Source organism: Larimichthys crocea, chromosome XII (genome assembly GCF_000972845.2).
Source record: "Larimichthys crocea isolate SSNF chromosome XII, L_crocea_2.0, whole genome shotgun sequence".
NCBI lineage: Eukaryota > Metazoa > Chordata > Actinopteri > Sciaenidae > Larimichthys > Larimichthys crocea.
In genome coordinates, this window is record NC_040022.1 from 16237738 (window position 1) to 16253911 (window position 16174).

The 16174-nt window shown below is 41.6% G+C and overlaps 1 protein-coding gene across 2 annotated transcripts in view; it reads right to left on the minus strand.

Moving 5' to 3' along the window:
• Nucleotides 1-15434, minus strand: part of LOC104929664 (semaphorin-6B) — a 30113-nt gene extending 14679 nt beyond the window's left edge. The window contains exons 1-4 of one of the 2 annotated variants that reach the window (XM_019262300.2): nucleotides 14956-15434; nucleotides 14788-14868; nucleotides 1724-1847; nucleotides 692-803 (exon numbers count right to left, since the gene is read on the minus strand). In XM_019262300.2, the coding sequence (XP_019117845.1) occupies nucleotides 692-803; nucleotides 1724-1844 (233 nt within the window). In that variant the 5' untranslated portion in view covers nucleotides 1845-1847; nucleotides 14788-14868; nucleotides 14956-15434. Of the gene's footprint in view, nucleotides 1-691; nucleotides 804-1723; nucleotides 1848-14787 lie in introns of both variants that reach the window. The other variant, XM_010744244.3, reaches the window with a different exon arrangement.
• Nucleotides 15435-16174: the final 740 nt, after the last annotated feature.

The window sequence follows — 16174 nt, forward strand, 5'->3', positions numbered from 1 at the left end:
TAATTTTCTCATTACTAAGTGCAGGCTAACAGCAGCTTATGTTGCAGCCTAATATTCATCTGTCACAAAATTAGTATATGTGTGAGTTTATGTGAATGTATGGTCTGTGTTGTACAAAACAGCCTGCTTCTTTTATTGGTGAATGTAGGTACTGTCGTTGTTGTTGTTGTCATAGCATTTCTGCCACCTGCTTGTGTTTTTTTGTGAGGAAAAAACTCATGGAACCAACATGACTTGTAATATGAAGTGTTTAATTTAAATTAGGTGGATTATATTATTTACTTCATTTCAGCACAAGGCACTGGGGTCTAAGTTTGCGTGCCTCTTTCTGGGATTTATATGTGCTTTGCTCCTACGTTGTTCTCTGCAATATATTTATGAAAAATCAGGGCTGGATATAAACTATGTAAGTGAACTTCAGCTTTCATTAGAGGGACAAATATTTTTGCTGGAGCACCAGATTTGGCCCAGGGGAGCGTTATTTGCCTACTGCTGTTGTAAAGCAATTCTTATTTTCCATATAAATGGATAAGAGTAATGTGAGCAAACAGTTTGACATTTAACAAAAAAAAAAACTGAATGTCCTCTGCAGAGTGACAGCAGATGGAGGCTGTGGCATCAAATGAAAGCAAAGGGATATTAATGCGAGAGCGTCAGTAACACACAGTTGGAGGCGGTTGCCGTTGGTTACCTGGCTCCTATGTAGAGTGTGCGGTTGACTTGGAGGACCGTCTGGATGTGCAGCTCCTGTCTCTGAGCTGAACGATGAGCTCTGCCCAAGAACACTGGATACCTTCGCACAACTGACAGGAACACACACACACAGACAGACAAATAGGATGAAGTGCACACTAAAACAAGCCAGAAATGAAGTGCCTTGCTCAAGGACAGTCGATGACAGAGAGAATGCATTTTCATATACAAAAAAAAAACTCATGCGGGCCATAAAACAGATTCTGTAACCTTCACTTTAATAGTGTCTTCACATATTCTTGATGTTTTTGTTTAAGAAAACAAAGATAATGGGCAGAAATAAGTGGTGTAGCAGCTGCGGTACACCGAAACACTTTTATCCTCATTTTTTTTGTTGCTTTTGGTGATGCACGCAGCTCCATAATGAGAAAAACTGTGTGCAATCATTATTGTTTTTTTCATCGTGTAAAAGAGCGTCCCCTCCCTCCACTTTGTACATTTCAGATAAATGAGAGCGTACAGAGTATCAGACTCTGAGAAAGTTTCAAAGAGGAGGACAACGGTCTCCACAGGGAGCCCTCATCATCAAGAGACAGATTGGGAAAACGTCTCATTGTCCTTGACTGCAGGGAAGGGAGGGAGGACGTAGCGATCCATCTCCCCTTCTCTCTTCCAACCCTCAGCCTTCTCTCCTGTCATCTATATCACCCCATCCAATCCAATTGCCTCCCACTTTTTCATCTTCCTGCACCTCCAAACATCCAAAACAATAATTTTTCTTTCTTTTCTTCTGTCTTTATATTTTCCTTTCTTCCTCACTCATATGTATTAATCTATTACACTGCCACTAAGAGATGGAGTGAAGTCTCTTTATCTATTTGTATGCCTAGGTTGCTTCAAAGCAGCTCCACACCAAGGCTCTGACCTTTGACCCCTGATTTCCACATTCACCATGGAGCTATTCATCAACGCTGCACATGCACGTACAGTCATGCACACACACAGCACACACAGCAGGAAGGAAACATACCCTCTACGGGGACGTAGCTGAGAGGACTGGGTTCCTCTGGGAATGAGCCATCAGCCAGTTGAAGCAGCAGGAGGAGAAATGTGAGGGGAGGAGCCATGGTCGCCATGGCAGCAACACACATACACTGTTAACAGAGCGAGAGAGAGAGAGAGGGGGAGAGAATATTTTCATTGTTGTCCACTCAATATTTTTTGTGTGTGTGCATGTGCGAGAGTGCAAGTGAGTGAGTGTGTGTGTGGATTGACATTTTGACAAATTTCTTATTCAACAGGTGAGTGTGTGTATGTAGGTGTGTGTGTGTAGGTGTGGTGTGTGTTAGGACAGGGTCATAAGTGCAGCACGGTGACTGCTGCGACCAGCCTGTTTTCAGCAGGGAGCTAATGTGCTTCTATTGTGTGCATGGTGGTGTAATGGGTATCTATTGTCAGAAATGTCATTTCATTGTCAAACAGTTTGAATTGAAAGAAATTCTCTCAGCCATAAAACAGAGAGAGACAAAACATTCACAGAATTACAAAGCCACTTTGGGTGGTAATGTTCCTTTTCACTAAATGTGCTTCAATGCAGACATATGGAGGCTATATTACCGGTAATTAGAGACAAAGAAGCGATAGCTGGTCTTTACAGATCAGAGTGGGAGAGTAGAAAAAGCAGGGATGAAGGGAGTGATCCGGTCAAGCTGGACAATGTCTTTCTAAAGGTCAGAAGTCAAGAATGCCCTAAATCATGAACAAGCCAAAGGGGAGGAAACATATCTTGATCTTTAAAAAGTTTAGAGGCCATAAAAGGGTTATACTGTGCAAAAAATGTGCACACAAACAAACACATAGACAAGAGAAAAGCCTACAGTCATGCTCACGGCTCTGTGAAGCTGTACTTAAGAAACAGCGGTGCTTTGAGCTTAATACTAGCACCAGGATGCTAACTAGCTCATAATGACAATGCAAACATGCTGATGTTCAGCGGGGATCATATTTACCATTATGTATGTGTGTTAACATTAGCTATTTAGCATTAAAGTACAGCAGAAGCAGATGAAAAGGTTTTGCAGGTATTTAATCATAAAGCAAAGTACTGGACAAATAGATATTTTGACCTGATGGTAGCACTAAATTAAAAGTTATAGGGTGCCCAAAGTTTGCAAGGTTCATCCCCATGGGAACCATGAATGTCCTCATAAAATTTAATGGCAATCCATCCAATAGCTGTTGAGACATTTCAGTAAGGAACAAAGTGACGCAGCGGCCAACATACACCATGCCTAAAAACCCATGTAAAGGGTTCAAACAGTCAAAAACAAGCCGTCATACTGTACATCAGCATCCCTGTCACCTATAAAACCAAGACAGCAGAATAACACTGCCACACATAAGTTACTACCAGTCGTAAATTGTGGCAGCCACACCACCAAACACATGTTCAAATGTAGAAGCTTCTCTGTGCATTTACTGAAAATGCCTGTGGCTCAGCTACACAGCTTGCTTGGCAGAGCGAACTGTCTTTGATGTGAGAATACTTTGAAAAAGAAGAGGAAAATATATTGTAAAGAGAGAGGCAGAAAAGACGTGACAAATGAGGAGGATAAAAAAAGGGTGGAGTACAGGCTTTGTCTTGGTTTGCTGAGAGTGCTGCTAAAATCCTGGAAAATGTGGGGTTTGATGAAACACAAATGAAAAGAAAGGTTGGAAATGAAAGAAAAAGACGCGAGCAATATGAATGCTGTTTTCATCAAATCGACCTGAATACCATGTTTCCCCCAACCCCCGCTTATTCCCTTTCATCCTCTGTCTCTCTCCCTTCATCACCCACCTCCTCCCTTCATTTCTCTGTCTTTATATCTCTCGGCTTGCCTGCTCCAGGATAAAAAACCCTACGACTGTTTTCAAAGATATAACACCAGGTAGAGAGCTAGATACATTAGTTGCTAAGGTGATGACAACTGCTATTTGAAGCACATAGATGCACACAGATGTAACACGCATATCCTCGTATACATAGCACATTCACCTGTGTTGCCAACACTTTAGACGGTGCATGCTCTGGAGTGAGAAGCTTTTTGAAGACATCAGTGAGGCGGAGTGGGCTATACACTAGAGGCCACTTCAAATGAAATTCCAGTCCTGAGATTGCGAGTTTGACATCTCTAAGCCTTCTCCTCATCAGACACATTGGAGGAGCCCTGAAGGGGGGTGGAAGGTTTGTTTCGTCTGACTCTCCATTGGGATTCCCTGAACTAGAACTGATTGAGTCAGGTTTAGGGTCAGCCTCATTTCATTACGGCCATTTCATGAGAGGAATCCAAATTTAATGCTTAAACCTAAAATGAAATTGTGTTTTCTTGTGTGGTCTACAAGGATGGATGGATGGAATTAAATTAAATGTTTTTTAGGCTGCAGTGATTATGGACCAGGTTTTAAAGAAAATCACACTGCATCTTCTCAGTCATAACTCAGTCAAATCTGATCCCACAGACACGATCATTTCAATTTTCAGTTTGCCATAATGTGAACAAATACAGACTATGTAAAAGTTGTGGGAGTTGTAGTCCACAGCAGAAACATTAGACTTCCTGTTTATTTCTCACAACCATAATGGAAATTGTATTACAAAGTAAGACGGAAATCATGACAGGAGTGTCAAAATCTATTAATATTAACCTTTTGCATGTGATTTATCGTCATCTAATTTTGGCCTAGCATATTTCATCAACTTTTTTGTGTGTCTGAAACAATGACACTGTCCCCATCCATCATATACTATATATAAATCTAATTTTTCATAAAATGTTTAAACTGAACAACAACAATTTTGTTTCATAAAACCCATCTTATTTTTAGAATAACAATAGCTAGGCTTGTCTGGTTTGTACATGTAATAACTCTCGTAAAAGCTTGTGGTTGAACAGCGACAAAATAAGCAAAAAAAGCGATGGGCATCCCTCTTTCCTTCCACACCCACAGCCTACACATGCTACATACCAAAACCCTGCGGCCAATCATTGATGGTCCCTCCTCATTAGTGTGTATTGATTAAGGTTATTGATCCATAAGATAAACCATCTGATCTGGGCCAAGGCCAACATAGCAGAGCTCTGCTGCTAGCTAGAGCCATGACAAAGAGTAGTGTTTTTGATGCTCTGGGCTATAAAAAGAGGTTTGGGGGCCACTTTTTGACAATGGGTTATCAAGGCTTTTTTTCTGCTGAGCCGAAAGATGAAGGATGAAAGACAGAGACGGTTTGAGTAGCGGACAAAAATAAAAGAGCAAGAGAGATACTGCCTGCTACAGACTTCCAGCTCATCAAGCTATAAAAAAAAACAGACCGTCAGTGACAGAGTGAGTATCAGGAAATCAAGGGAAGAGAGACCAGGGCAAAAAGAAGAAAATGTGTTATGCTATTTGTGTCAGATCATGTTGGTGTGATAGAATTAAATGGTTTGACACTGACACGGTTATCATGGGATGCATGTAATGATGGCGACAGCCACACGGTGTAATCTACCCTCATCAGGCAACCCATTAGCAAATCACCTGCTAACACTCACATCATTAACCAATCAGCAGGTCATCTGAAGAAGCATAATCACCTGCTTTCACCTCTTATCAGTCTGTCCATATGTTTTGTCCCCATCCGCTGGGAGAGATCCATTTCATGAGTTCACCTGCCTCAGATGAGTGGACAGAAACATCAGGGGGTAAGCAGCACACTGGGACTGTCTATACAAACCAAGAGTATGTCAACAAGCTATATGAAAGATATCTGTTTAACTTAATCTATCTAATATTTACCCATGATCCCACCCTAAAATGCCTCAGTGGCCTTCAGTGTATATTGGGTATGCTCATATATGCACAAGACATCTCAACTATTAAAGCTGCTGTGCAAGATCAATACACTCTCGTCCTGCTAAACAGAGACAATATAAAGAACAACATCCCTATCAACACTGGGGAGCATTTACTGACCACAAGGAAACACTAAAAATACAAAATAATAAACAACACAAAGGGTTTCAGCAGTCCGTCTGCAGGCGCCGATACACAGCTAACCAAATCCAACATCAGTGATGCTGTGGGCACTGTCATCAGGATGCTGGAGCCTTGACCTTTTCTCCACCCAACTACAGTACAGCCATTAATTAATCCTTTGATATATGTGTGTGTGTGTGTGTGTGTGTGTGTGTGACAGTAAAGTCTAAACACATCTTTCTGTGGCGTTGACATTTCACTCGTCACTGTATCTGAACTGTGTTTTCTGGTGCGTTGCGTTTCTGATCCGTTGTTGTGATTAGAAAAATCTTTCTCTCTCTCTCTCTCTTTCTGTTTCCTCCCTCTGTCTCTCGCTCTCTCTCTCTTCAGCTGCTGCAGCCACTCCACTCTTTGCCTTTGTTACCGTAGCAACCAATAGCAAAGCTAGGCAGAGATGTTCTATTGCAGTAGATGTAAAAGCGAGGAGGGCGGGTTCGCCCTCTAACACATACATGAGCGCATACGTGTGAGCATAAACACACACATACACACACTCACACACACACACACACTGATGCATACACTTATAAGCATGAGCCCAAAATCCTCATACATTCATATGAGTGTGCATAAACACGTACATGGACACAGATATAGGGAGGTGGGGGTCCCCTCTCTCCCAGCAAGGAGGGGGATGGGGGAGCTGCAAGCATTTTTGTCTACACATTACCCGCACACACTAGCAAGACAGTACATAGCTCATTTGAAATCAAGTGGGTCAACAATGGAAGATATTGAAAACACAAACATACATTTATTACACATTCACTTGGAAAAGATGCTTACTGCTAAGCCTTTTTCACGGGTTTCCCCTTAAAGATACTATTTCAGCTGAATCTCTGAGCTTGAATGAGCCATCACTGCTCTGTGTTTTTGAAAGCCATTCAGACTCATTGAAAAGAACAGCTTTACGGGATGGAGGGTAAGCTGTGGCAGCACAGACTTGATTTGGGAAAGAAAGAAGTATGTTGGAAGATAAATGCTTTTTATGAATGAAAGCTCAGAGACGTCCTCTGCCAGATATGACAGGTGGATACAATAAAAAAAAAGATGGATCAAGACAGTTAAAGTTGGATTCAAAAGTCTAAACTTTTGTGAGTGTAAGATATGATATATCAACATGAAGACCCGGGTGGAACAGAGCCCTTTACACCCTCGTTTCATTTGTAACACACCGGCTCCTTGAGGACAGTATGCAGGTTAAAGCCCGGAATAAAGTAAGATGGCTTGAGGGTGGAAACACAGACACGGGCTAAACTGGGAGAAGTGGGTCACCTTCACACTTCAGTACTCCACCCTACAAGCGCTATAGCTTCATTAAAAGACATTTCAACTGAAAATGGAAAAGGCAGGAACAAAATGTATTTGAGAGGGATCTCAGAAGGTTTATTTATTTTATTTTTTTACTACGGTACAGTGAGGGATCCAGATAACATCGTAAAGTTCACATAAATCACTCATAGCTTGTCCATCAACAACAGCAGGAGGTGTGTTATTATTACGGATTTTACTCTCAGGTGCCTCGCCTCGAGCTTCAAGACAAAGTTGTGAAGAGTTCCCAAGTTAAAGATCGTGATCTGATCGTGATACAACAACTGTTTCACTTTACTTCACACTCATGCTGTGAAACTCTACCATGAAGAGAAAATAGAGTACAACACAGCTATAGGCTTTTATAGCAAGACACATTTCACACAAAATAACTGGAAAGAAGATAACATTTTCACAGATTACACACCGAAAACAGAAGAAACATGGATGGAGAATCTGTAACGTCACCTGTAGAGATGTTTTTAAGCTTGGATTTATGTTATACCTGTTTTTATAGTTTGATTTTTCTTTTAAGGATTTATTTTTTTCACCACAAAGACACAAAGACTGAAAATGTAACCATTAAATTTGCAATTGAAGATATCAGTTGGATATTCGCGCTCACTTGAGTAAAGAGTTTTTGGAAACCAGTATTTAACAACTGTGAAGTTGAAACGTTGGCCCTTTCACGCTGGTTTCAGCATTTAGCTGGTCAGATTGTCACTTGATTGAAATATGCATGACCACCACATGGGTTTAAAGAATGCAGAAAAAAGCCCAGATTTTATGATGCATGTAATTGGCCCACCAGGCTACCAGTATTAAGTACTAATAGTGTTGTTAGCTCATAAGTCTGAACTTCCTACAGCCGGCAGCTAGTTAGCTTAGCTTCGTAGAAGAAACAGCTACCCAAGCTCTGTCTGAAGATAAAAATCAACCAACTCAGAAATAAAGTGAAGTGTAAAGTGACAACTCAGATTTGTGCCAGGCTGTTTCTTGGCTGAAAGCAGTGACTTCCTGGAGACTTAGACATGAAACAGTCTAGCACAGTACCCCCTTAAAACTGCGAATTCACATTCTAATTTTTACACTTTGGTACATATTGAACAAATATTACATGTTAATTAAAACATGAGCGGGGCGGTTGGTAGCGTAGTGGGTTAGGTGACCGCCCCGTGTGTGGAGGTTATAGTCCTCGCCGCAGCTGGCCCCGGTTCGAATCCTGCATCGGACGGCTAATTTACTGCGTGTCGCTCCCCCTCTCTCTTCCCCCTGCTTCCTGTCTATCTTCAGCTGTACTATCAATAAAGGCATAAAAGGCCCAAAAAAATAATCTTAAATTTTTAACATTAAAACATGAGCTTCAGAGATGCTGGCAGGTGGATCCTTTAAAGCTTATGGAAGCTAGCTGTTTCCAGTCTTGTGCAAGCTAAGCTAACTGGCTGTAACTTCATGTTACTGTTCAGACATCAATCTTCTCATCTGACTCTCCACTAGCAAACAAATGAGCATATTTCCCAATGTCAAAGTATTTCTTTAATTTCACGTTCATATTGTTTTAAAGATAAGTTATTGTGATTTAATGAAGTACTTGTGTGCCAGTTTTGGCTCTTCAGAATTCATAATTTCAAAATGATTGCTGTGGGAATAATTATATGTGGTATTATACATTATGTCCTGTTTTGTTTCCCATAACAGGTGGCAGTTTTACTAGAACAACACGGTGTCAGAGCAAAGAGTGAAGAGAAACAAACACCCGGATATTTATTCAGATAGACAGACCTGTTCACATGCGCTCATATACAAACACAGAGACGGACACATCACATACTCATCAATGCACGCGCGCACACAAACACACACAAACATGCTCTCTTCAGCAGTGGAATCACTGTGTCAAGTCTTTATCTTATCGAGGTGGAAGCGATATTCCCTCAAGTGGCTGCCTGTCTCCTCAAAGCAGGTCTAATCAGAGTTTAGGGAATCTGTCTTTTGCTGTTAAATATCCCCCCAAAAACTATTCAATCTACAGGGTCATTTATATGCTAATGCAAAAGGTTACCTCTGCATAGGCCGCTGTCGCAGCTACCTGTTTTAGGTTATGTGTGCATATAAAAAGGAGGGGGAAAAGACAGAAGGAAGAGAGAGATGGCGAGAGTGAATGAACAAAAGAAGGAGATGAAAAGAGAAGATGGTAGAAAGGGGAGATGAAGAAAGAGAGGAGAAAAGATACAGAGGCAGAGAGGAACGAAGATATTCCTCTGGGTGAGTGCCATAGGTAATTAAAATAGGATGGACAGAGCTGGAGTATAGCCAAAGTGAGCTCCATCTCCCCTCAGACTTCTTTCCCAATCAGGCCTTCTGCCTAAAGCCAAATTGCTGCTAGTGACAGGCACACAGTAGTCTATGGCTGTAGTGAGTTATCAGCTTATGTATAATGGACATGTACATACAGTGGGACAAACACACAGGCTCAGAAATGCAGGTGCAAAGCAATCAGACAGTTACAAATGACAAAATTTGGGTGACTACACAGGTTATGTGTGTACTTCTCATGCTGCACTGAGGCAGAAATGCACACGAGAACAACACACACACACACACACACACACACACACACACACACACATTTCTGGTGCTGTTCAAAGCTGCAGCAAGGGCAAACGTTACTAACCAGAGTTTGACTGCAGTAAGCACATATACATTCACTGCACAGCTCTGGGCTAGAGGCGAGCACATGAGTATGCAGTGCACGCACTCAGACACACACTATGAGCACAGAATCGAACGCACGCACACTCCGGTGCGTACGACGGCTATGAAGATAATTACACGACAGTGACATTGGTTTTTTCATCTTTGAATTTGACCTGTTTTTAATGCCGCTATTATTCTGTTTTGTCACACAGTGTTAATGGTGCACTCTGTACTGTACAAGGTAGTCCATGACATCTGTCTCTAGGGAGCATCGTCCCCTCTGCTTAAGTGTGTCTTAAGCCAACCTTTGTGACTGTCTAATATACAGTTGTAAGCTTGAGAATTTGTGATTTTTTTTCATATGAATAACACATCACATTTACCAAAACTCCAGCCGAAAATCTCTTTTTCCTGTTACCTTGTTGTTTGGTTTGCATTCTATGTTTTACTGACCACAGTCCAACATTTCCCGCCTTTCATTTTTCTACTTCAACAATGACTATGCTAAATAGGCTGTGCTAATGTCTCAACGTGGCAGCCATTACCATATATCTCATACCCTTTTAGTGGCTTCTCTTATACTGGCGTAGAAGGTTTCACAGGCTGAAAGGTAGCTCATATTCTTGTCGTGCTGTTCTTTGTGTGCTGTGATCACCAGTAAGGGTAAATATAGCTCTTTTGGCAGAAGCCTGCTAAGAGGATCACAGCTCACAATAGGTGGTCTAAACACAACAGACATCAAAATGCCAAAGAACCTGCATGTGGATTGACGTGTGCACACATGCACCTGATACGTGCACGCACACACCTACAGCGTACACGCCCATCAGCAGAGACAACGCCTCCCCTGAGAGCTCTCTCTCCTCCTTGCAGGTATAATTGTGTTTCTGCTCCTCTCCTCTCAGTTGTGACTGGGCCCCAGATGAAAAGACATAATTAAAAGAGAAAAGTTGTGTTTGTTGCAAAGGAGGAATGGGTGTGAGAAAGGACAGGATGAAGGCAGGAGAAAGATTAGCCACAACAAAGCTTCATCAGGCTGCAAAACCATCTCAAGTAGCTGGGAGACAAAGGACTCCGATGCGCCTTTATCTCCCAATAAAAAACTCCTCCAAATCCCTGTGGCTAAGCTGCCATAACTAAAGCCTGCCGTTGGCTTAGGTCTTTGCTGAATTTGTTGGACAACAAAAGCAGCAAAATATGAGAAGATAGACCTTGTAAGAAATGTATATATATACCTCCATTCATTTCATGCAAAGGAGTAAAAAGTCTCAGCTGTGGCATTTGAGAAAAGGTTACTTTGTTATTTGCTTATTTTGTTTGTGTGTGCACACTCAGTGAAAGCCTGAAGTGGCCGGTCATTTTCTCACTTTGCAATTTTGCAATGTAAATGAGATCACAGAAGGCAAGAGATTAGGCTACCTTTATCTTCCAGAGTTGAAACAGCTGTGATATCACTCAAATTTCAGTTAAATGGGAGGACCAGCTGCATGGAAAGAGATTAATTCATTTAAAAGACAAACTAACTCACACTTTTAATGACTCTCACACACACTGTAACAAATACACACATAAAATATGCATGTATCTACCATCAACATGCTGTTAAACATGCTATTAACTGCCTGACCCTTTGATATGGGAGCTTCAGAGGTGTTGTTAAGGTGATACAATGGACAGAACAATACACTGCAAAATGAGCGCACATGTTAATACATTAGAGCACGCACAGAGACCACACAGTGTGCACGGGGATTCATAAAAGCACAGGCTGCACCTCAGGGGAGGAATCAGCGAAGACAGAGAGTCATAAAACTGAAGATGCATGGCCACTGTAAAGCATATGAAGGATTCTTACATTGAAAACAACTGCAAGGTATTATTACATTGTATATGTGGCTGATACAGCAACCAAATCCACCTGGTGCAGCCACCTTAGCCAATTGAACATCGTTTATCTTGGAGTACAGTTTATGACACTTTGGACAATTTAAAGCAGAGTTAGCCATAGGTAAAACTCCTCGGCTTGTGTGGTACCGATTATCTTGCTTCTTTTCCTTTTAAAACATCTGGAAGGACTTGTCTGAAAAGCCCAGTTAGGCTCCTGAAAGCCTCTCACAGGAACACAGAGAATGTTTTGCATAAAGGAGTACCTGTCTCAGGATAAGAGCTAGCCTCTGACATGTAAAGAAAGTATGTCTGCGTGACTCCTGACCCTGTGGCCCTCATAATCCTGCACAATGACTCCCTGAGGTCCATAGTCTGAGGACCCTGCTGGAATAGGTCACAGAACAGATGCCTGCCCAGCCAGATTCCTTCTGATCTTATTGCCCTGAGGTCTGCGGACTTCAACACCGTTTTCAAGTGTTGATTTTTGCTCGAAAGAATCCCACCAAACCCTACCACCAGAAAAACACTCCACTCTGTGTGAAACTTCAACACATACAGTATCTGGCTGCTTTTGAGGAAAATAAACATGAATGTCTTGACACTAATCATAACTTTGCTTTACTCCACAATCAGATTAGACATTAATCCTGTCGACTTTCTTTCTTTACTTTAGGGCAGATGGGAGTTGACGCAGCAAGTTCTGAAAGTTACTCAAAGTTCATCTAAACACTGTGAACGCATACATTAACATTCCTTCATTTATTAGCAAAGCAAGCAAGTAGGAGGTATCTGCAGTGAAAACAAAGACATCTACAGTGCTTATTGGTTAGAGAGAGTGACAAAAAGTCAAAGAAAAACATCAAGTTATTTCAGAAAAATCCTTTGGTAGCTTTAAAAACTGTCCTGGATGAAGAAAGCAAATCAATCCCATTGTCTGACATAATACAGATACAGAAACCAGAAGGTTTAAGGGGAGCTTAGAGCCCACAATGTTAAAAACCAGGAGTGTTTGAGTCACTCAATGTTCCTCTCTGTGTACCAAAGGTAAAGAGAAGCAATTTGTCACCAAATGCTTGACGTATTCTCTTGGCGATAGGAACAGAGAAGCTGTTAGGTAACATCTTTCTCCTTCCAACATCTTCTGTCTGTTTCTTCTCACTCTATTTAACACACACAAAGACGCGCACACACACACACACACACACACAAACACAAACACACAACCTCAGAGAGTCATTCTATACATTTCTACAAAACGTGCTCCTTAGCAACCCCAACACACTAATCTGCCGTTGATTTACTCCTTGTGGCTAGGCTGTATTATGCTGCAATCCAATCTAATTTTTTTTCTCCGTGCTTGAGATGCCCTGTTTGCGGCTTAGCATGTGATTGAATAGGGTCCTATGTGATCAATAGAGCTCATTAAATGTCCCTGTGGGCAGTTGTCTCACCCTGAAGCTCTCTTAGATTGCTTTTACCTGCAGCATGCTCTGCCTTTTTCCTTCAAGTGGTTCCAACTTTGTTTGCAGCATAATTAATTTTCTAATTGAATTACTCAAGCCTGGCCTTTGTGTGCTATTTTCTTAAATGCAGATTGAAGTATCCATTCGGTTCCCTTCAGTATAGGCTGTGGGTTTTTTTGGTGTGAGAAGGCTTTTTGGGATTGCTGTATGTTTGGGATGGGCGGGTGTTAGACTGCCTTCCAAAGGGAGGCTGAAGGAAACAGTGGCTGCACCTGTTGTTCCCTGCGGTTGCTGTGTGGTGGGGTTAGCACCTGCTCACACGGCTGCTGTGTGGCTGTCTGTGTGGGCAGCAGGGATAACAGGGAGACCATTCACACCCGCTCAGACTGCTGTCTGCAGCCCCTCTCCCTCAACGCTTGTTCACTCTGCAAGCTCTCCGCTCCATCATTTCTTTTTCTGTTTATACATCCTCTGCCTATCCACCCTCTGTAGCCTATATACCAGAATGTTATCTGCCACACTTTATCCTTTCTATCCCCAGTGTGTCTGTCTGTGTTTCTGTCTCTCCCTCTCCTCCTCCCTCCCTTCTTTTGTTTTTTATTGTCTCCAACTATCTCTTTTCTCTCAACTCACACAGAAAGACAAACGTAAACAGCAGCAGCTGGGAGCTGTTACAGTCCTTCTGTGGAACCCGATAGCCTTTAGTGTGAAGGATGAAGTTGTAAACAATGAATTACATATAACTACTAAATCACTTCAGTAAGAGCTGGGATGGGAGTGAGCATTTCACTTGGACCATGGAGGTCGAGAGTGTGCAGTGTGGTTATAAGGAATTTAGGTGACAAGTTACTGGAAGTGTGCGAGACACATTTTGGACAAAGGATGTATACTTTAGAGCTCTGACAGGAATATTCTCCAGGTTTTCTCATCTTTGGATCTGTATTTACATAAATAAAATGCTAAGAGATAAGATGGACATCTATGCAATAATAATCACATTAAATTTAAACACCAGAAATACAACGTGGACAGTACATCTGACATGCCACTCCTGTTTTTCTCCTGTGAATGAGTAATGACATAATCAGTTGACTTTATGAGCTTCCAAATCATCACATGTGACCTTTAACAGTAAACCTTAAGCAAACATGTATTAAAACCTGCAAAGCATGCATTCATACAATCAACATTTGAAAGCAATACGCCTCATTTAAATATGAACCGGGTCGTGATCTAAATAAGAATTTCAATCATGCTTTGTACTCTGTCCTTGCAATGCAGCGTTATAAATGTGCAAGTATTGTGAGCTCTTTCTGCTGAGACATCACTTCAAACCTATACGCGGAAGATTAAGCACTGTTAAGATCCAATGCAACACGTGAAAGAACAATGATATGCAACGAGAGATATGTACATGATGTGCAAATAACACCAACAAAAAAAAAAAAAAAAAAGCAAACTTGCAGCTAGACACAAAGAGCACTACGTGTCCACAAAGGTCCAGGCGATGCCAAACAGACATCTACAGGCTCACCCGGAGGAGCAATAATGCAGCATCGCGTTTGGTGGCAGTAATAAAATTGCGCACATGCTGTATATGTACCTGTTCATCCCCATTCACCCCCCGTCTCCCCTCACACATATCCATCTCTCAATCCCCACCATTTGGCACACTCACCGCACCAGATGGCCAGGTAGGGAGGCGGAGGAGGCAGGTGCCAGTCGCCAACTCGCCCTCTCCGGTCGCTCTTCTTCCTCTCTGTGGAGAAAAGGGTGATGGATACCACGGCTCTCGGTATCCAAATCCTCTCTGTATAATAAGAGCAGCTCCTCAGCCGCACCTCACCTGTCTCTTCCCTCTACGGTTCCTGCGCGTCGCCGTAGCATCACCGTTTACCGAGCGCGTCCAAAACGCCCAGTCAACTACAAAACGTTTCTCTCTCTCTCTCTCTTTCTCTCTCTCTCTCTTCTAAACCCCTTGGAGAGAAAGAGTCCGTAATCTAAATGTGTAAAAGATAACCTCTTCAGGTTTTCTGTGGTCCAGAATACGTTTTCTTCCCTCGGTAAGCCTTGTTCAAACCCTTGCAAAAAAATCCCAAATCCTGCAATTGCGGACTGTATTAAGTCTTCTGTCTGAGGGGGGGCGGCCAGTTGTCTGCACTTGGTCAAGCTATGAAATCAGTAGTCAGCAAAATGTAATCCCCTTTTTAAATTTACAGTGGCGAGGTGAAATGTCCAACGCAGAGCAGTCACAGTGACAGCAGGGGCCCATAATTCACACCCCCTGAAACACAGTCCTGCAGTGGATCAATGATGAATGGAGGATCTCTCTCTCTCTCTCTCTCTCTCTCTCTCTCTCTCTCTCTCACACACACACACACACACACACACACACACACACACACAGTCTGTGTCTGTGTTAGACCATTATTAAAAAACGAGTTTGATGGCCAGGATAGAAAGTTAAACGTCCTAAAACAGCAACATTTTGTAATAAAAATAAAATAAAATTTTGTTTTGTTTTAAACTTCATTAGCACTCTTTAGATATTCTGTGTCACCATTGGGTTTGAAATACTGGAGTAGATCCATCTTGGAAATGACGTGGAGAATATGAAGGGATTATTTGCAAAAGCAAATACTCTTTACATGCAGATACAAATACAGAGAACATCTGTCATTTATTGTGACATTATGTCATTTATTAGTACGGATCTTAAATATAATTTGGAGGTACTTATACTAGAAATAACATTTATTTTGATGATTTATGCTAATTAATACTTCCATGACTAAGTTTCAGGGTGAAATATTGTACCTCTCTGCTACATTATTCCACAGTTATAGTCATAAAGGTAAGATTTTGTATTTAGATAGCTAACAGCTTGTTAAATATCATGCATTAGTATTGAGTGGTATTGTAGAGACAACCCAGTACATGAAGTAATTAAAACTAACTCCCACAGGACCGGCTATAACATTAAATGCTGTTTGGATGTTTATAGATCAGTAGTGATTATCAAATAATGTAACCTTTAATAATGTAATACTCCATACATACAGCAT